Consider the following 21,069-nt stretch of genomic DNA (forward strand, 5'->3'; position numbering starts at 1 on the left):
GGGGAGCAGCCCCAGCCACAGTAACTCACAGTCCACAGTGGCCAGCCTTGGAAAACACCAAACTGGTCAGATGATGTGATCATTTCAAACAGCCATTTGTTTTAGAAAATAAATACCTATCCTGAGACACTGGGAGAAACTGGGAAACCAGATTTCTGGCCCGTGGTGACTATGCCTAACTGTTTAACATGGGAATTTTTTATACCCTCACAATAGGCTTTTCCCTCAAAAAGCATCATAAAGTCCATTTTCCCCACCAAAGACAAAATGGTGCTCCCTGTAAACCCCCTTTGGGCTTCACCACCACATCCTGGCCATCTATAAATACAGCAACTTGCACAGCTAAGTGCATAAGCTTATTTGTTACGATAGTTACCAAACAGAAGTCTCCTGACACAAGAAAGGAAATGTTTTTATTTCAGTAGGGGAAGTCATAAGGTGTCCAAACACAAACTGGTTTGGAGTTCATAAAGCTTATTTTACCTAATCAAAGGCAACTTATCCAAAATACTGCTAAATGGTTGATTTCACATGTAAGCATTTACAAACCAGATCACAGAGCACAGCGAAACTTACTTAGGCTTTCTGTTTGTCCTCTTCTTTCTGAAGATAAGACAGGAAATCTCAAGTATCACAGAAACATAGAGTGATTTGGGTTGGAAGGGACCTTAAAGACCATCTAGTTCCAAACCCCCTGCCATGGGCAAAGACATCTTCCACTAGATCAGGTTGCTCAAAGCCTCATCCAACTGGCCTTGAACACTTCCACTCGCTTTGGGTTCCACGTGTTTGTGCACAGATAAATACTGAGCTGCCTGCCTGGGTGCCAGCACAGTGAACGTGGTGTGAGAGTGTACCACAGTCCTGCGTTAACCATGCTCTCTGCCCACACGTGGGCAATGCACACTTGCTCCAACTGCCTTCTGTACTACAGACACCAAAAAGCTAGGTGCTCTTTCCCCCAGTAACAAAAGTGATACTGGAGGATGCACGTTTTCTCTACATCAGGAGATGCTGCTGTGTCAGAAGCACTCAAGTGCAGGGGACTGGGCTCCAGTGCACACAAGCTTTAGGAAGCATCTCTATTCTGAAGCAACTCATTATCAATGCTACATGCACACCCTTAGGAGTTATTTAAAGCACACCATGAAGCAGTATGAATTGGCTTTGCCTCAAAAATCTCTCTCTAGGTGCTGTCTGCAATACCAGGTTATCGCAGGAGCATTGCTTGGCTAAGGTGCTCCAAGCCCATCTGCCTCTGCAAGAGACGGGGAACCAGCTTTACTCCACTGACATTACTTTTACTGATTTTTTTTGCTGTTACGAGAAATGAAACACTGAATGCAGCATTTCTTTCCAGTTTCTACACAAACTTTAAAAAATAACCAAGTATTGCACTTGATTTTCCTACCAGCAGCCAGTTAATGCAAAACCGCCTCAGATCCAGGCAGAAAGAAATAAGGAAATAAATCACAACAATTCTTGCTGTCTGTATCACTGCTAAGCCAATTCTGCTGTTAATATAAACACACTTGGTAAGGTTTTGGGGGAATTTGGAATATTATTTAGAATACTTAAATAAGGGGTCTCAGCAGGCATGCCTGAGGTTCCTGTGCAACAACTGTGACCATTAGTTCTGGAGTTGAGGATGGTACTGTTCTACAGATGCAGGACTATGAAAAAGGCAGATGCTTCTCCACAACAGACCCAAAGCCACTTGTCTTCCTGCCTGCCTGCCTGCCCCATGCAGAAGGGCTGCTCCATGCTTAGCAAATCACCACTTGCCATTCCAGCTCCTCCAGCAATCTCCACCCGGTTAGACTTCAACCCTATTGCTTGCTGCTTGCTATATTTATTTTATTACCTTTTCTAAGTGCCCGCGAGAGTTTGAGGGCATGGTGAGTTTAATACTTGTTCCTGAAAGGCTTCGTCAGCAGCAGCTGACAGTCACTAATGGGATGGAGCTATCCTGGCTTTCGAATGCTCCTTGGTAGATCTCCACTGTGGTTTGAGTTGCACTGAATAAACACTTTTCATATGGTTTTTGAATTCCCTCTGCCTATAATCTCTCTCTCCACTTAAAACATTATTTCCATAGTGCCAGGTGTTACAGACACCCCATCTGACTGCCAAGCAGAGTGCAACCACAGTCACTGCTGTCTGTAGCAAAAATAACAGGTTTTACACGGCACAGGTCAATTCTGAGAATTAAAACCCCTACTACCTTATGTTTATCATACCAATACGCAAGAAACGGAGGCATAAGTACATAATTATTATAAGTACATAATTACATATTTATAAAAACATATATAAAAATAAGTGTTCTTGCTGCCTACTGAGATCTCAACTCGCTTAGGTTTAAGTGGGAATTTGAAAGTATTAGTGAAGGTGCAGCAGGGGAAGCAAACAGAGCTCCTGACTGCAGAATGCCTCAATTTCAAGATTACATCAACATAATGATGTTCTGAGACAATACAAAATTTGACTTGCCTACGACTCACTTCTCTCTTTCGAAATCCTTGGCATTTGCTATTTATGACACCAAATAGCAAAAATATTCTCTTAAAATATACTCATTGGCTTTATACAGCTAGCAGCATAAAGAGCACTCTTCAGTATCACATACAAATACATGAAAGAGAGGTTTTCTGTTGCCCCCAGTGCAATTAACATTACAACAGTCCAACTTTTTCAGCTTTTCTTGGTGATTTCCATAGCCCATATGAAACATTCACTTACCAATCGACTGGGAAGCACTGCCAGCTTGCTGGGGTCCATCACACAGAGGAATTCGCATAATAGTAATACTTGGATAAAGGAGAATCATTCATCAAAAAAGAATTGGTATGCTGTCACCCCATGTATTTAGCACTTTCTTTAATGAAAGGCTCTGCAGCAGGAATAGAGATAAAGTTTTTGCTCAAGATTATTAATCATGGGCCTGACCCAGTTTCAGAATAAGAAAACACACATCTTTCCAATCTATGTCATTATAAAAGCTCTTCAAGCAACAAGCACTTCAGAGTACCTATAGATGCCTTCTTAGCGTAATGACATTGCACACTTTGGCAGAATCATTAATATCTTGCCAACCTCATCTAACCTTTGAGCTGGGTGGAAAGTGGACAAAGTACAGTGCTGCTTTGATTCACCCGCAGTAGAACATGGCACCAATGCATCTTCCCCTGCAATACACTCTGCAGGTCCCACAACATGCAGGGATGCTGTTACAAAGCAAACACAACTCCCTGGTTTGACTGAACTGACAGTACTTTCCAAAGCTGAAAGGTTTGTTTTTCATGTCAGCTAAGCCTTAAAACAAATGAACTGCCCTGACGAACCTCTCTCATCACAACTTTGACTGTCTTCAGTGGCCTGATGAAGAGTTAAATGGTCAAATCGAATAGGTAAAACAGCCACCAGGCGGAAAGAGAGGGTCTTGCCAGGCCTCTGTGGTGTAGCAATGACAGAAATGCAATTTCCTGCAAGTCAGAAGTCTGATTTTGAAAATCAGTGTGTCAGAAGTTAACGCACTGACAGTTCTTGTCTGAGGAAAATTGCTTCCAGGCATTAAACCCCTAGCTGTTACTCCCAGCTCTCAACCCTTGCGGACAAGACAACACTGAACATCATCTAGCGATGAAGAACCTAACATTTAAAGCAAACTCAAATTATTACTTACTTTAAGCAAGAACAAACTCACCTCCAATCTTTAAGCAAATACTTGCTTCCTAAATGCCAGGGACAATGCACTGACTGAGGCAGAACAAAGCTTTGCAACACACAACATCAAGGCTCTGTGCCTGATCCCGGCCTAAGTTCTGGGCAGCCCTGCTACACTGGTACTCCCGTACAGCTTTAACAAGCGCCCACTGGGCACAGAAACATCACTACTCACTCCATTTCTCTATTCCCTCTTACCAACTTGGTCTACACATCTCTCCTTCCACAATGGCTGCTCCAACCCAGCTCTCTCTTCAGAGCTGACCTACCACTCCATCAGAAACAGACCCTTGCCCATGGCCAGTTAAGAAATTTTTTAAAGATTTCATCCTGTACTGTAATACATACTCCAGATTCACTTCCAATCTTCAGTGGCCATGAGAGGAGAAACCAATAAAGCCACAGGCAGACAAAACAGATATTTACATGGTCCATGATAACTCCCATCCTACCAGCATTTGGCACCTACTGTGTTAGCCCTTAAAGCCTTTTGCAGAGGTTCCCAACTGTTTTCAAATGCAGACCTGCAGCTCTTCCAACACACACATAGTGAATTTAGGACTGCCACCACTGTCTCTGGCTCTTCATTGCCTTTTGGGGTCCCCCCGCAAAGCAGTCCACAGACTTCCATGGGCAGTTGGACACTGACCAAACACAGCTCTTGGTAAAGCAGGAGCACTATGCCTGCCTCCACTAACTCAAAGACAGTCTTGAGGACCAAATAAACCAAAAGGAAACAAATTTAACTTCTAACACACTGTAAATACATGAGCCCACAGGCCTGAGGCTAAGGTGTGTGTCTGGCCAGACAGTGAGGATGCTCAATCTGTTGTTTGCACTGCCAAGTACCAGATAATGGGCGCCTATTCATCTTGACAATGCACATGGAAATATTTTAGTGATGAAAAGGAAAAATATAGACACCAGCACACACTTATTCATACAGCAGGTTTCTGAAGAAGTCCTGTAGGCTGCAGGGATGAGCTTTTATTGCCATTGCCTGCAATAAGCCTGCTTTGTGGACAGCGAAATTCATTCAGTAGTGCCATACATCTACAAACTGTCAGAAGCACCCAAGTCTCTTTGAGAGGGTAAGTTGGCTGGCTGAGCCATTTCCTCTCCTGCAAGTGTTTTTTTAATTGACTATGGAATTTGCAGATATTATTTTCAGAAAATACATCCTATTGATTGTAATTACCATCCTCGGAGATGCAATGGAAAGAATATTAAAACCATTAACGCTGATTTGGATTTTATTAAAGCCATTAGTGAAACAGCAAGCAGAGCGCTGTTGCTTTCTGAGCACCTCAACAGCTCCTAAGCACCATAAATCATCTCATGGCGTATTTGTTACCACTTTGGATAAAGCCAGGAGTTGAGCAAAGGGAAAATGGGAGTGGCTGACATCACGCAGCTGGGTGATGAGATTGGTCCAAGCATCTTCCTAATGAGCCTTCTAAGCACCGACTGTTTTCAGGAAAGATGTGACTGTTTTCAGGAAAGATGTCGTTTCTTAGGTAGATGCCCAGCAGACTCAAGAGCCATCTAATGCAACCCACTGGGCTTGTGCGTGTCAGAGCAGACTTGCAGGGAGCTTGCTTGCCCAACTGCAGCTCCAGAAACAGTCATTTCACCCTCACATGGGGAGAAAGAAGGAAACATCTTCCATTTCCAGCCATCATCTTCCCATGGGTACCTGGCCCACATGAACCTTCCCAGAGCCACCAGACTGATGTGGCATTAGGGTAGCATTATAGCAAGCCCACATCTTGAGAACAACCTGCCCACAGACATGGCATAGCCAGGATGGACAGATCAGCAGCTCAGCACCATCCAGCTGGGCTGGTCCTGCGCTTCTCTCACTAGCATCATTTAATGGTGCTGCTAACACCAGGCAGAAGTTGACATCCTCTTTCTGAATGCTTCTGGTCAGAGCTTCTTAGCCACCATTACCCTGTTTGCAACCTGAGGAGCCAACTTTGGTCCTCATATCTCATTAGTGTTCTGTAATTGCATCCAGAAGCTAAACAACAGTCATTACCATATAATTAATATTCACTCTCTCCAACCTTCCCAGCAACTCGGGGCACATACAGATATGACCGAAGGTCCCTCTTCAGCTTTAATGTTTTATTTAGTTCACCTGCAGGCCTTCTGACCCCTACTTGCAACTTTAGCTCTGATCTTCCTTGCCTAGAAAACTTCCTAAAACCCTGTGTTTCCCTAGAAGTATGAATTTCCTTTTCCTGTGACTCCAGCCCTACCAACATTCCTCAGCAAGGACTTAGCACAGGTCACTGCAGGCTTGTTGATCACCAGAAATTCCTGAAATCAGCTTTGGATGCTGCCAGCAAAGGACAGGAGGCAGGGATGGAGCGGGCAGGGTTCCTCTCCCAGCACCATATCTGACCCGACAGCAAGGAGTGCAGCATGAGCTGGGCAGCAAAGCTGAAGCCAGACCGAGCCATGGTGGGTCCAACTCCTGTCCCACTGAGGTGGCCTTCTGCTCTGCCTTCTCTTGAGGCACAATATAAAGCAATTAAATAAAGGTACTAACAGCAGAAAGAACTCTATTCCTCTAGCTTCATAGAAGATCTCAGCATTTTATTTTCCTTAACAGAATAGCTACACTGGATTCCTGTTAACATAAACCAGCTCAAGAAACACTTCTATCCAAAGCAACAGCTGCTTTCACATCACATCCCTGGTGACGAGATCATTTTAGACTACACCAGCCAAGGCCTATAATACTGAAAATTCCCTTTTTCTAATATATTCTGCTAGCAGTTGGAGCAAGCTAGTCCATCTTCTCTGTAGTTGCTTCCTTGATGGTTTCACTCCATGATTTTCATGTTTACAAACACCTGGGATTCCAGCAGGGCAAGGCAAGGTTTTGTTACAAAGAGCAAGATACTGAACTGCAGGAAAATGTCAAGGGCAGGAGGAAAAAAAAAAAAAAAAAGAGATTTTCTCTTCAATATGGTTTCAGTTAGCCTTGAAAGTATTGAGTTCCAGCAGCTCATGGGGTGTATGTCCGGCTGTTACAGACATAGCCCAGCCATGTGAGAGGAGACAGGGGGTACCATAAAGGCATCAAACACCTCCTCTCTGGGCTGGCCGGGGGGCAAAATGCTGTTTCCCAGCAGGGTCTGGGCTGCTGGTAACAGTCCTTTTCCTTTGCCCCAGGTGGCATGTAAAGAGCAGAGCTGGAGTATCTTCTCCTCCCTGTGAGCCAGGTGAAGGGGAATCCCAGCAATACAAGGCTGGGAAAGTAAACCAAAAGCTTTCTTGTTCAGATGCCTCCAGGATCACTGGTTGGATGGAGGGCTGAGGAATGTCTTTCCAGGGCAATCAGACACTGAAAAACTTGTCTGCAGAGTGGAAAACTGCAGCTGCTTGAGAGTGTCAGAGGACTGGCACTACAGCTCAGCCCATGGGAGATGCTCTCAAGGTGCTGGGCTCCTCAATGCCCAAACCTGGGTGCCCATCACAGTTCAGACCAGCTCTACATGCTGCTGAGCGCTTGGGCTGCACGGCACAAGTTGTGAACCCTCGCTCTCAGCAGGACAAGTCAGGGCAAGAGGCAGCCAATGAATGCCTTCTAGTGCCTTTGTGCTTGCAGGAGGGAACGGAAGGATGGAGGTGAACAGGCAAAATTCCTTAGGTGACACCTCACTTGTTTGAGCACATACCCGGAGGCAAAGAGTTTCCAGCAGCTCAGGCAGCAGGAGTTTATCAGATAATGCTGTAGAAATAATCTCCCAAACCACAAAAATGAGGTAGGTTGGTTTTGGGTCCCCCCCCCCCCCCCCTTAAGCTGAGTTTCTGCACAAATGACTATAATTAAGGATGTTACCTGTCAGTTACCCAGGGCACTGAGGCTACAATGTTAAGCCTTTGAAAAAGCGTCCTGCCCAGCAGCTGTCCCACTTGTCCCTCATTTATCATATCCTTCTCCCACCCAGATGTCTCATCAAAGAGTTGTAATTCAAGGATTTCGGGGGAAATCCCCACCTCCCTGAGCTGGATGACTTCACAGGAAGTAAGGGGATGGAATGCCTTAAAAGAAATAAAAATAATAAAAAAGAAGGCTCGCCAGCAGCGGGGCTGCAGGGCACGGGTGTCGAGGCGCGCATCTCCCATCAGCCTGCCACCACCGCCGAGGGCTCCCGCAGCGGTTTCAGGAGATTCTGTAAATTGCTTTTAATTCATACATGATGGAAGAGTCTCAGCCGGCGCGGTGTCACAGGCGCGTGTGCACTGCTTGTTCATCTAACCACTGCTGTGGCTTGCATCTCATAAGTTACATGCAATTTCTAAAACACTCTGTAAATAACGCGACCACTTAACAATTTACAGGGTTTTCTGTAAAAAACACGGCTGGAGGCTTCATCGCGGCTGACACCAGGTCCTCATCAACCCTTACAAAAGGAGAACACACACCACCCGGCTGCCGCTCCCCAGGCCAGCAGAAAGGCTACTGTTCCCCAGCCCCTTCAACGCAAAGCCACCTCTGAAGGCGGCTCGGGCGGTAGCGAGGAGGCACCTGGCTTCTGCAGGCAACGGCTGCCCCATCCCCGGGGCCGCGGGGCAGCAGCCCCCGCCGCGGTCCGAGGATGCTCCAGGAAAGTTGCCTCCTCCGGCCTGCCCAGGGGCACGACTGCAACGGGGCTGGGGGGCACGTACCCACCGAAGCGCGATCCCACGCCGCGCCGGCGCCACCGGCTGCCGGTCCCGGAGGAGGACAACCCCCAGCCCCGCGTGTCCGCCCCCCGTCCCGCTCCTTGCCAGGCCCGGCTTCCCCGGCGGAGACCCCACGGCCGCGGCAGAGCTGCGAGTCACCGCCCCGGGGCGCGCCCGCCCGCTCCTCCGCCTCCCGGCCCAACTCACCGAGGCGGGGTTGGCCCGGCGGCCGCGCTCCTGCTCCCTGCACTGCAGCCCCGCCAGGTGCCTCTCCAGGGCTGCCCAGTCCATGGCCGGCGGCTGCGGCTCCCGCGGGGGCTGCGCCCCGCCGCCCCGCCGCCCGCCCGGCCCCGCCACCCCGCCGCGCCGCCGCTCCTGCGGGGGCAGCGGCGGCGGGCGCTGGTGCGGCCGCGGGCGGGCGGTGGCGGGGCGGCGGGGCGCGGCGGCGGCGGGCGAGCCGCTCCGGCGGGCGGGCGCGGCGCGGCAGCGGGCATCGCCGGCGGGGCAGCGCGGCGGGTCCCGGCGCGCCGGCGGGGAGGGCAGGTAGCCCCCGTCCTCCTCCTCCTCCTCCTCCTCTTCCTCCTCCGAGTCCTCCAGAGCCGCCAGGTCCAGGCTGCTGGGGGATGGCGAGGACTTGCCCTCCGAGCACGGCGTGGCTTTGCTGGAGTTGGACTCCGAGCTGGAGCGGCTGCTGCCGGCGTCGCTCCCTAAATCCATCCCATCCTCCCGGGAGTCCTGCCGGAGAGAAGCGAAAGGCGCCGCGTCAGAGAAACCGGGACCGGCCCTGCCTGCCGGGCACGGGAACCGCCGGCCCGGGGCGGGCCGCCCGCCTTGCCGGGGCCGCCCCCGCGCACCGGAGCCTCCGCCGCCGCCGCCGCGGGGCGGCCCCGGGCGGGCGGGCGGGAGCCGGTGGCGGCCCCGCACTGGCAGCGCCCCCCGCGGGCGGGAGCACGGAGGAGCGGGGCGGGGGGGCATGGGGCGGCGCTGCCCGCCGCTGCCGCGGGGGGAGCCGGGGCCGGGCTGGGGGAGCCGCCGCGGTGGCGCCCGGGCCCTCCGCCCCGCTGCCTGCAGGCAGGGCCGGCGGCGGGGCGGGCACTGCCGGCCCCCGGGCTGGGCAGGGCTGGGTCTCCGCCTCCCCCGAGCGGTGGCATTCGCCGCTTGTCTGCCGCACGAATGCAGCTCTCGGGGGCAAAAAGTAGTTTTGGAAAGAGAGTGGCGTGTCGCACCTTTCGCCATCGCGTCAGGCTTGGGGTGCCCGGGTTTGTGGGAAGGCTTTGGTTGTTCATTACAACGCGAGTGGCATCCTCCGGCACACACCCGAGGGATGTACCATGGCGCACGATACAAATCACTGCTTCTCGCACTCTCCATTTCTCCGGTTTTTTTTGGGTAGTAAAGTAACTAGTTAAGAGTAGCCTATAAATAACTGCTGAAAAACCTCATCTACTTTAAATATTCCGGGTCGCTGAAGCCAAGTTTAACATGCAAATGTTCGCATTCCCAAATTCGGTTATAGAAGACCTTTTAAGACTGCGTCGCCGAAAGGGAGAGCGTTAATCACACAGAAGAGCACCTTTACCGTGGTATTTGGGAGATGCTGCAGCACTCATTTGCCCTCTGGGCTTTGGGTGGCAGGTACTTCCAGACTCAACCCAGCAGATACAGTGAGGAGAATATAGGGGATTGTAGTCTGAAAGAGGGAGAGCTAGCAACTAGTCTTAATTATAATTAAATTCAAGCATTTAATTGGATCGAGAGGTGTTTGGGGGTTTTATTTGTTTTGCTGCTTTTTTCCCCCCTCAGAAATAGGGAAAACTATATAAGAAAAACATTCCTAAGGTTGCATGGGGTTTAAAAATGTCCCGTTGCACAGGATGGTGAGGGTGATGCACCAACGCATGCCAGTGTACATCGTGTACACCCCCGGAGTGTGTGCAGGTCTGGTGTGGCTGCGCCAGTAGGAAATCTGTCCTCTGCAGTTCACTGCCCCAGCAGTGCTGATGCCCTATGTGCACACAGGCAGTCCAGCCTGGGTTTGTCTGTTCTTCCAAAGGGAAAAGGGGGGAAGAAGGGAGACATCTGCATCTGGTTAACTCTGACTCCTGTGAGTCTGAACTTGTTGCTATGTGGCTGTTCGTCCAGAGAAGAGGACAGACCTGCACTGAGGGGATGACATACCTACTCTGCTGACTCACAAGTCTTACTCAGCAATAACCTCTTTGAAAGCAGTGACCGAGTGCCATGGAAAGACAGGATTTCAGTCCCAGGAACTCATACAGAAAACCAAACACCATGAGGCAGACAGAAGGGAGATGTGTAACCTGTTTGGAGCTAGGGCACAGACTTGGACTGAAATGTTTTAAGCGTCATGGAGACACCCTGCTTTTTCCCTCATCTAAGCATGCCCCTTGGGGCAGGAGACCCTGGCTCCAGCCACAGCCTGGGAGGGATAAAATAGGACTATGATGACCAGCAAAGAGTAACATGGTTTATTTTGCCAAGGTAACATTAATGTCTTTAGTTAAGTGTCTTCTACCAGCTGCTCTCCAGGTTACCTGCAGTTACTTCCTGCAGCTAACCCAAGTTACTCTCATGTTCACTGACAGCAGCCACATTCAGGGCTGCATCCCTCCTCCCTGCTTGCTCCCTGCTTGCCTCCCAGCCTGCTGGCACTTGTGGTTGGGACTCATAAAATTAGTAACTGTGCAAATGCAGTTTTAAAAATAAATCCAGCAAATGGGAACAAGAGTTGAGCTGCAAACCTGGAAATTGATTATATTGGCAAACTGTTTACCAGTTGCACATCTGTAGGTTAGGAGGGAGATTGCATTTGACATTGCAGGGCGTAATTCTGTATTTGAGTCTCTTTTAATATTGCCACCACCCTAAGAAGTGAGTGTCTGCTGAGCAAAGTGAAGGAGCTTCCTCACTGGTTCCAGTCTGGCAGTCACAGTCTGAGGAAAGACTTATTTATAGGATCGTGTGGTGTGCCTGATTGATTAGGAAGATTTCTTGTCTTCGATGCAACGCTTGCATTGATAATGTCTTGTGGAAGATGAATGAGCTTCTCTCCCTCCCGCGTGGCACATTGAATTCCCCACTGCAGCCGTGACACTCAGAGGGGCGCGATGTGGGCGGCAGCCACCTCCTATTGCAAATTTGCATGTTCATGTAGAATGAGGTGCTTTCAGGCACTGTGACCATTGTTCAACCAACACAGTTGACTCAGTTGGCTCCACAACACTGCTTTTCCATACTGCCAGACCTTGCAAATGCCTGCCTGCTGCCCTGCCTTCAAACGATGGCGTTCTTTCATGAGCTTAACGAGAATGCACGCGTCTGATGATTTTCTAAGTTTCTCTCTTTAATCTTTAATCTTGTTGTAAGTCTTCTACATTTCTAATTACATACAGAAAGTATATTTCCACTTGACCATTCACAAGAAGAAATCAGATATTGTTATTCAAAACACATGTGTAATTTATCTTTTCTACAAGCCTACAGCAAATAGGTTGCTTCTCCAATGCAATGAAAAACTTGAAGTTCATATGAATTTTAAAGGGTGAAGAGTGTGAACATGAGCCCTCGTAGATGAAAGTATATGCTTTACTGTTATTTTATTCAGTGCAAAAGAGGTTTTAATACAAACAAGGCATGTTGAGTTTACTCTGAAACAGAAATATATCATAAAAATAAGGTACTTATGACTTTCACTGGATGAATGCAGGGCCATTTTAAAAGCCAGTTTCCTTATTATCATAAGCTATTAAATTTATTTCATTTTCCCATTTTGGCACTACTCTAACCCCATTCTAAAATGCATTTAATGTGCTGTCTTTCCCTCTGTCTCTCTCATGCTAACTTGCAGAAAATTTTGCATTAGGGGAGGAGGGAAGCAGGGAAGTCATAACCACCCTTAAGCTGCTTCCTTCTCCTGGCCTTCACAGACATCATCTGAATCCGTAAGTATGAACACATCTCTTGCCAGCTGGGTCTTCATCTCACCTACCATTCAGCACTCTCATCTCCACGTGGAGCTCCCAAACCTTCAGCAGCCCTACGCAGGACATGCTGTCCAATGCAGATGTTGAGATAGACAACATAGGACCATCTGCCCCACCAGAAAAACGGTGAATTCCTGACATCAGTTAGTCCTTGGATAATGACTCAACGCAGCAGCTTGTGATGGCTTTGAGCACAGTCAGTAGCGAATGCTGGCATTTGATTTGATATTTTTTATCCAAACCCTTTTCGATTGTGATTGTTTAAGAAGTTTGATTGTTTCTCAGCTGTCTGGGAAAGTCTGTCTTTCCCACCTGGCTTGCTGATTTAGTCTCTGCTGCCCTAGAGGATCCCCAACCAGAGGATCTCTAAGTGGGCTAATTCAGTTTGGGCTGCATCTTAAGGGAAGAGAGGAGAAACTGTCCTATGGGTACTTTCAGTTGAAAATGGATTGTGTTCCTTATAGCGAATGGACTTGCTCCTTGTACCTGTGCAGCCTATAGACAACTGCAAGCCTCAAATTAGACCCATAATTGTTCCAAGGAAACTGTGTGCTTACTCTAGAAGTCTGGCTGGGGTTTTGGGGAGATTTCTCTTTAACTGACTTCCACACAGAGCTGACCACTCTCATTGTGCAGGTGGGGACTTGCCAGGGAAATGATGCTGACCTGCCCCAAGATAGTACAGGAAAGCATAAGTTTCCTCTGAACACAAAGTATTTATGCTTCCCACCACCCGTAAAAAGGAAGAAGACTGCACTGAGATCAATGCGCATTTCCTTTTCCTGATACAACCTCTCTGTGTTTCCATGTTTTTTCATCCCACAGGCGGCAGAAAGGTTGTCAGCCTTTGCCAGGAGTCTGTGTTGGATCCCAACACACACACCAGCATGCAAGTATTTCCTGAACTCTGAACTGGCCATTTTTGTTATGGATCTTTTTTTTTTTCCCATTCCTCCTCTTCTGTGAAAGTTTTTCACCACACGTTTTGTGGGTCCATCCTTGCTGAGCTCACTGTGGAGGTATTCTAATATTTTCTTACAAATAATGTGTCTGCCAGCTTTTGCATGAAGTGTAAGCCAAGTGCAATAGCTGTGGTTTCTTCTTACTAAGCCTGCAGAAGCTGGAAGGGTCCCTGGCTTCACTCACGTCACCGCCTTAATTCTAAGGCATCTTTAAAATATCTGCCCTGGTAAAAATTTCCTGTTCAAGGAACCAAAGCTGTCCGCAATGTGCCATGCCCCATCTGGGGAGGAGAAGGAGGGAGGAGAGCCCACAAGCTGCCTTGATCCAGGGTGTCCCTCAGCAACACTACCCCATGCACACCCCCCAGCTTCTCCCCACAGCTCCAGAAAAGGAAATAACCCCTTTTTTTTTTTTGTTGGAGAAGAGCCTGTTTCTGTCCTGCTGCAGCATGCAGATACCATGGTGACAGACACCTTCCAAGATTACGAAAGCAAACAGGAACTCATGGATTTGTGTTTTAAGGCCAAATTATATATAGGAGCAACACACACTTGACATCTGTCGCTGTTTCCTATTAGTACTCTTTGCTTGATTAATCCCCTGCAGGCAGCCTAGCCCCCAGTTAGCTCACGCTTTCTAGGCTCTGTTGGAGAGATTTAACTCTTGTGTAAGTCAGCCCTGGTCTGCTGCCTGCCCAAGCCATGCTGAACTGTGCTGAGCCATGCTGAACTGTGCTGAGCCATGCTGAGCAGTGCATTGGAGGGAGCAGGACAAGCCTCTTCAAGATCCTACCACCAGCTACCAGAGGGGTCAGGGATGACTGTGGGAGGATGGACCCACAACTTCAGTGCGTTGGAGTATTCTCCTTGTAGTGTTCAGCTGCAGCTGGTGTTATTTAGCTACTTTCCAAGGTGATGCTGAGAGTCCCAGATACAACTGAGCAGGCATATCAGTTCCTCTAAAATAATTTCCACAGACCTCAGAGTAGGAGGGGAATTAAAAAGGTCAAATTTGAGCTTGAATGCTGCTGGGAAAAGGAGTATATCACTCGTACAGAAGTGATGACTACAATGCATTTATAAATACACCCGTGCAAGAGGTGCTAGTCCCTTCATCAGCGGTCCTTGGTGCTGCCTGCTGCCAACAGTACCCACACCTCTGCCGCCTCCTGCTCACATGTGCAGCCTGGGCACTAATGCTTTGGTTTATTTTTTTACCTGCCCTAACTGTCATGATACTGACCACAAGGTCTTACCTATAAGATCTTCCCACCCATGGGATTTCTGCTGATTTGGGAAAAGTCATGATCAAACCTAACTGGGGCTTCTTGCATTGTTCCAAGTGAAGGAGAGGAAGTGGCAGCACTCTTAGCTGCCTGGGTGCTAGGATGGGAATTTGCTTGCCACTTTACAGGTGGCGTTCCAGCCACTTTTAAGTACTGCATGACCCCTGGGGCCGGCAGTGTGCATCTCCGCCCGGTAAGTAAAACCAGAAAAGGGAGAAAATGAAATAGCTTTGGCTTGAGAGTAGCAGGGGAGAGCCTTGTGATAAAAATGTTTGAAAACAGCCTACAGATCAGAGCAGAAATTCTGTGAACCCTTCAGAGAGATAAACGTTTTGGAAGAGCGGGTGCATGTCCAGACCACTTCTACAGCTCTGGCTCCAGCCCCGTGAGTGTGGTCCCTCACAAACTTTTCAAAGCTCAAGCAACCAATTGCCCTTGTGTGCTACTGACTCGCTGCATTTGGTATAAACTTGTATTGCATCTAATATTTCAAACATTTTTTTACTGATTTACTACTGCTTATTCATATATAAAAGGTTGTCTCCTGTCTGTAAATCACAATTAACATCCTGCAGTCCCTGCACACTCAGATTATCCCTATCAGGGACCACAACCCTGATGGTCTGGCATCAGAAGCTAGCAGCACAAGGATGCTGAACTGCTCCACGTTTCCCAGCCAGCCCTGTACATCCCCACAACTGAGACTCCAGCAACAAACAACAAAACCTGCCCCTGAAACACACAAAATAGCACCATTTCATTTAAAAACTGACAGCATGGGGCACTCGCCCGCAGCCTGGTGGGGCACAGACATGCGGTCTGCCTGTCTGCATCCCTCCCTAGGGAGCTGGAGGGACAGCACAGGGCAGCTTACATGGCTGCAAGCAAAACCTTTGCAGGAATTGGTTTTGTACCTTGCCATTTGGATTTACAGGTTTAACTATTTAAATTTAGCAAATTAATCCTTTGCTTAGTTTAGAGGGGGGATAAGGAGGAGGGGAAGTCACACGAGGCAGCAAGAGTCTGAGTGATTACGCTCACATTAAAGCTTTTCTGCTGGCAGGATAGGTAAAAGAGGTGGAGGGGGAAACGGCAGCATCTCAAAACTAATCCCCTCTTAGGTCTGGTTCATCTTTTTTGGCTCTGGCATGCTCCAGTCCCCCGTACAGAGATTTGATTTTTTGGCTCACTCTCTCCCAGGGCTTCCCAAGCTCCCTCACCGAGGCTCAGAGGATATGAAGGCTATAAAAATGGCCATTAGTTGTGCCCTGATGCATCCGTGAAGACCACCTTGTCTCCTATCCCTTGTACAAATTGGAGAATAACAGAGATGGTCCTGCCCAGACTGGTTTTGCTCTAAGTAATTTGCTGTGGGATGGAGGACGAATAAGCTAAGTGGATGAAAAGGGGCGAGCTTTTTAAACAACCTCTTGTACTTGTTTTATTTAACTCATTTTATAGGCATCTCTGACCAAATGACAAATTAACATTCTGACATCTGAGGAACACTTGGAAAGGTAACAGTGGGGAAGGAAGAAGAAAGAGCACACCTCTGTTTTCAGAAGCACTCACCACACCTTTCTGCTTCTCAGTACGTTATGAAGGAGAAAACAAGGAAGGAAAAAATCACCTTAGAGTAAAATTATTTCTTGACGATTCTGATAAGGTAGAACAGAAAAGGGCTGAAATCTCTTGAGATCTGTTGTTCAGGAGACCAAAGCGGACAGACAGTATAACTAATTTTATTCCCAAACACTGTGAAATGTGCTGATACACCAGAGGGTTTATCACTGCTTCGGCAAGGCAAGAATTACCACCTGAATATATTTAAACTGAAATTATGCTGAAATCGAAATGGAGTGAATACTGCTTCATTGCTTTAACAAAGGTGCATTAAAGGCAATTACCAAAAATACCCTTCAAGGATAAATGGGTTGCAATTAAGTTATTACCAGTCCGGTGCCGGCAATCCCCAAGGACTGCTCAGAGAGCAGTTATTTCCAGATGAAGATTTCTGCTTATCCCTTCTCCTTTGACTCCTCCTGGTGTGAATGTCCATATCCTCCAACACCCTGCACCTCCAGCACAACACCACCACATGCTCCCAACTGTCCCACTGTTCTCAGGGGACACGTGGCATCTCAGGGACTGGGAAGCTCAGATGGGTTGATGCAGATGTGCTTGGTACCTTAGAAACCTGATCATCATCCCTTCTCCTGCTCTTAACCAAGCCAGAAATATGTCTGCTAGCCCATATTTTTCCAGCAATGACACATTGCTGGGGTTGATTTGCACTTGGTGAAGTTGCAAATTCATCTTTTCTTCTGTTCTCTCTCCTGCCGGGACTGCTTTCCCTGTGCCAGTTCCTATCTGGCAGGTACAGGAGGGCCAGTAAAACACTTAGGGTAAACAAAAAGCAAGGTCAATAGGGATCCTCCTTATCTGTCAAAAGCCTCTGGAATTTGGTGTAATCATCAAGTCTGTGGGGAAAAAAATGCCCTTTTATAAACTGGTTTCACAGACACATGGGTAAGGAATGCAAGTAAGGAAATAGCTGAAATACTTCAAATGCTCGAGTCTATAACGGCACTGCTGCATCTTAATATTTATGTTGGTAAGTGCATTAACTCATGAATTTCAACATGTGTGGAGAGCGTTGTAGTGTTCCTGCACAGAAACCCGTCCCGCCTGTGATCCTTGGGGCATAAAGTAAAGCCAGGTAAAAAAAGGCAGATGCGTGGGGTGAGAGCTGTGGGTCCCAGTGAGGGACCAAGGAATGGGGGGAGGGAAGAATCAACACCTTAATTAAGTTTTAACCACAGAGCAATATCTACCTCAGGGGTCTCCTGTCATAGCTGGCATTTGAATGTAGCTATTAACAAAGCCAGGGAGGACAGCACTCAGCTCCATCAGTATTGCAGCAGATTTCATGCCAGCTGGCTGAGCTGACGCTGGTAACATTTAGAGCAAGAACCAAGCTTCAGGAATTTCTTCCAACTTTTTGTTGCACCCCAGGCCATCCAGTGGGCCCTGATTTAGGGCTGAGACTTTTCTGCTGGGATCATAATTATCTGACAGTGAATAATTTCTTGCCCAAACCTCTTAAATGGGACTCACAGAAAATGGTTTGAAAAACAAAGTTAGAATAGTCCTTATGAAGTCATGTAATCTCTTCCCAAGCATAATTGTTACCAAGAAGTTTTGCCATCCTTTCACCACTATTCAGCTCAGCTCAGGATGGATTCAATTAAACATAAATGGGCCCACTCTAAAGCAGCCAGAGCCTGGGATGCAGATGAGACCTCTGCACCAGGAGAGGGGAAGGTGCAATTACTGCTGAAAGAGATATTGCTGCAGGTGCCCTTCAAAGGGTGGGATCAGGTTCCATCAATCTGCTCAATTACCATTTAATTTTGAGTCTACAACTATTGCTGATTCCCGGTTTCCAGTCAAGGGCAATTATCTTTTGTTATTTCTTTGTCTCTGCATCTTTATGAGCCCATATACATTTAGATGCAGTTCAGGTTTACAGGAGTACATGCTGCTTCTTTGCTTTTCTCTAATGATTTATGATATCCTTAATACAGCCATTCACAGCAATGCAGTATTAATGTAACAGCTCAATAAACAGACTAAGAATGAACTGTTCTTAGTTTGGGTTCTTTTTAATTTCTTCTGGATTTCAGGGATGAGAATGAAGTCCCTGCACTGCCTTCTCCTCCACAGCCTTTCCTATTATTTATTTCACTGGGGGCAGCTTGGTGCTGGGTGGCGTGTGCCGGTCCGCAGTATGCCTACAGTGTACATTGTGAAGGTGAGTTTCCTTGTCTCTTCTCCTTTGCTCTCCTTTTCTGCTTTGGCTGCTGAGACCTGCCTGTGCAGAAGGTATGACCTGGACCACAGGCACATTTGTTGTGGTCTGAGGCAGAGCTAGCAGCCTCCCCAGGCATCTCCCTGCAGTTATCCCCAAAACCTAATGCACCTGTGGGGCAACCACGTGGCAGCAGGAGCAGCACAGAAGCCCAAAGAAGCACCAAGGGGTGTTGGAACCCGCAGCTGCATGGTCATAGATCCCTTTCAAGCACCAAATAGAACTGCCTTCCAGAATATATGTATATGCATAACAGCCACCTCTTAGAGGGTAAATTTTAGTTAAAAAGCTTTCCCTCCATCATCCCTTGCGTTGCACAAGACTAAACAGATTGCAAACACGGAAAGGCTAGGAAAGCCTTATCTGTTATCACACCTAAACAGCTCTGTGCTCATTCAAAGGCTGATTGCTGGCTTTTTACCCACTTGGTTTTGCAAAACATACTGAAAAGCTGATGGCCATCAATTTCTAATGTACCACATTAGGAATCTGGTCACCTGGCACTGGGAAGTATTTTGGTACTCATCTGTATTCAAAACAAGAAATGTAACTTCAAACCCCCCCCACCCTCCCCACCCCATGACGCGCAAACCCAGGGAAAATAAAATATGTAGCTACAGCAAATGTAGCTGTGAGGAAAAAAGCCCTCTTCCCTGATGATGAATTATACTTTGCTTGCAACAGATGCAGCTCTTTATATTTGTTTTCTGCATAAATCTACATATTAGCCTGAAAGCAACTGTACGTGCTTTGTCTTGCCTTGGTTTCATCACTCACTGCTCTTTTCAGCTGATTGCCTTCAAGTGCAGGGCTGGGGCCTCCAAGTGCAGCTTCACTCCAGCAAACATCCCCAATTTGTGGCTTTTCCAGTCCCAAAATCACAAGGACGGAGTGGGTGGATATGGACCACATATGACTTTGCTGCATGCATGGTGGATGGAGCCTATGATCTTTCTTCTTCTGTTGGCCATCAGTTCCTGGCCAATGGGGATGTCTCCTCCCCAGCCGTGAACAATGGGCAGAGCTCTGGTGCTTGTAGAACCCAAGAAATGCGGAGGGACAAGTTGGGGTGGATGCTGTTCTGGGGCTTGTTCTGCAGTTTGCTTTATATCATCTATGATTTATTGCATGATGCCAACTGGACAGGCTTCCCTGGAGCTGGACTGACCAGTGAGGATGGCTGTTGGTGTGCAGCATGGCTGGCAGCAAAACCCCAGCACGGGCGGGCAATGCCTTTGCCTCAGGAGCCTTGTTACCTAAGAAAAGGTAGAAGTGAGAGCATGCATGGGATGCAGGTGGTGGGAGGAATGTTTTGCAATCTCAGTCAGAAAAGGTGAAAAGGATAGGTACCGAATGCAATTAACTTATTAAATGCTGAGCCCATTTTTTCAGCTTTTCTTAATCTCATTTAATGCTGTTGGTGTCAAGCTACATTATTTTTAATTGTTTTTACAAAATGCATCTGATGAATTTATGGTTTTCTCTATAGGATCTCCTGGAACATAGTTCTCTGAGAGAATTTATTTTCCTCTCCTCTAAGGAGTCTTATTTAATATCCGTATGCCGGAAATTGAAGTGACAAAGCAAGTAAACAATTACTGCAGTGTATTGTTAATGGGAACAGCCTTGTCCTACAGCCACAGTGAACATTCTTACCCTCACAGGCAAGAGCCTTACTTATTTTGCTCCTTCCCAGGATCCTATCTGGGGCTTGCCAGTTTAAGCAGCTCCTGCTGTCCCCAGGAAGGCGCAGGGATAATCTCTTTTACTGGTGCTGGTGGAAGGGAAGGCAGCTCCAGCCAGGGGTTTGCTGGGTGGGTGCTCAAGTAAAAGCCAGGTAAAATGAGGGATGCCTTTGAGGCGGAGTTTAACAACTGAAACAAACCTCTGCTCCTTTTGCAGGGTGAAAGCATTGCTGCAAGCAGCTACAGGGCATAGGAAGGCATGCAGGGAAGTCTCAGGCACTGGCAACAATAGAGAGGACATGGGTAGCAGCATTACTCCCTCCCCCCGGTGCTGTAAAACTATTTTCCATTACAGACGACAGATGCAGAAACTCTTGCCAAAGTGCGTTTAAATGAAGTTAAATAATGGTGAGCTCTCACAGGAGGAGCTGAAGGTTATGGTATTTTGGAGGGTCACAGGTGCCTGTGGCTCTGCTACCCTGCCCAGAAAGGGCATCTTCCCAACCTCCCCTTGCTTGTGGCATCAAGCCAGAGCCAGTTCTGTGGCAGAAAGGCCTCACTGTTTGCAGGAACAGACAAACAAGCTTTTTTTTTTTTTTTTTTTTTTTTCTTTCCCCTACAAAACTGGAACCCGAAAAGCTCTGTTTCTGAAAGCTCTCACTTCGGAGCAGAGGTCAGAGGGATGCTGCTGAACTTCACACACAAATGCTGGGGTAGGACAGCAAAAAGATAGAAAGAAAATTGCCATGACCTATTACCCTAGAGAAAAGATCTATTTCTGATACATGCACTATTTAAGCAGAGGTATTGCTAGCTAGTCTCAGGCTGTAACCCATTTAGGCAAAGCTTCAG

The 21,069-nt window shown here is 47.7% G+C and overlaps 2 protein-coding genes across 2 annotated transcripts in view; both read right to left on the minus strand.

The window, feature by feature from the left end:
* The window catches only part of LOC136011995 (schwannomin-interacting protein 1), a 40,824-nt gene extending 32,108 nt beyond the window's left edge, over positions 1-8,716 (minus strand). The window contains exon 1 of the mRNA XM_065674680.1: positions 8,617-8,716. Coding sequence (XP_065530752.1) covers positions 8,617-8,700 — 84 coding nt within the window. The 5' untranslated portion in view covers positions 8,701-8,716. The remainder of the gene's footprint in view (positions 1-8,616) is intronic.
* Positions 8,717-8,841: 125 nt separating this feature from the next.
* LOC136009915 (schwannomin-interacting protein 1-like) lies at positions 8,842-9,340 on the minus strand (the record flags this gene model as incomplete). Its single annotated transcript, XM_065670375.1, has 2 exons — positions 9,264-9,340; positions 8,842-9,144 (listed from the first exon to the last, which is right to left on the minus strand). A coding segment is annotated over exon 2 (285 nt), but the record flags the coding sequence as incomplete, so codon positions are not given.
* Between the last annotated feature and the right edge of the window lie 11,729 nt (positions 9,341-21,069).

The sequence above is a fragment of the Lathamus discolor genome, chromosome 3, assembly GCF_037157495.1.
Source record: "Lathamus discolor isolate bLatDis1 chromosome 3, bLatDis1.hap1, whole genome shotgun sequence".
Classification (NCBI taxonomy): Eukaryota; Metazoa; Chordata; class Aves; order Psittaciformes; family Psittacidae; genus Lathamus; species Lathamus discolor.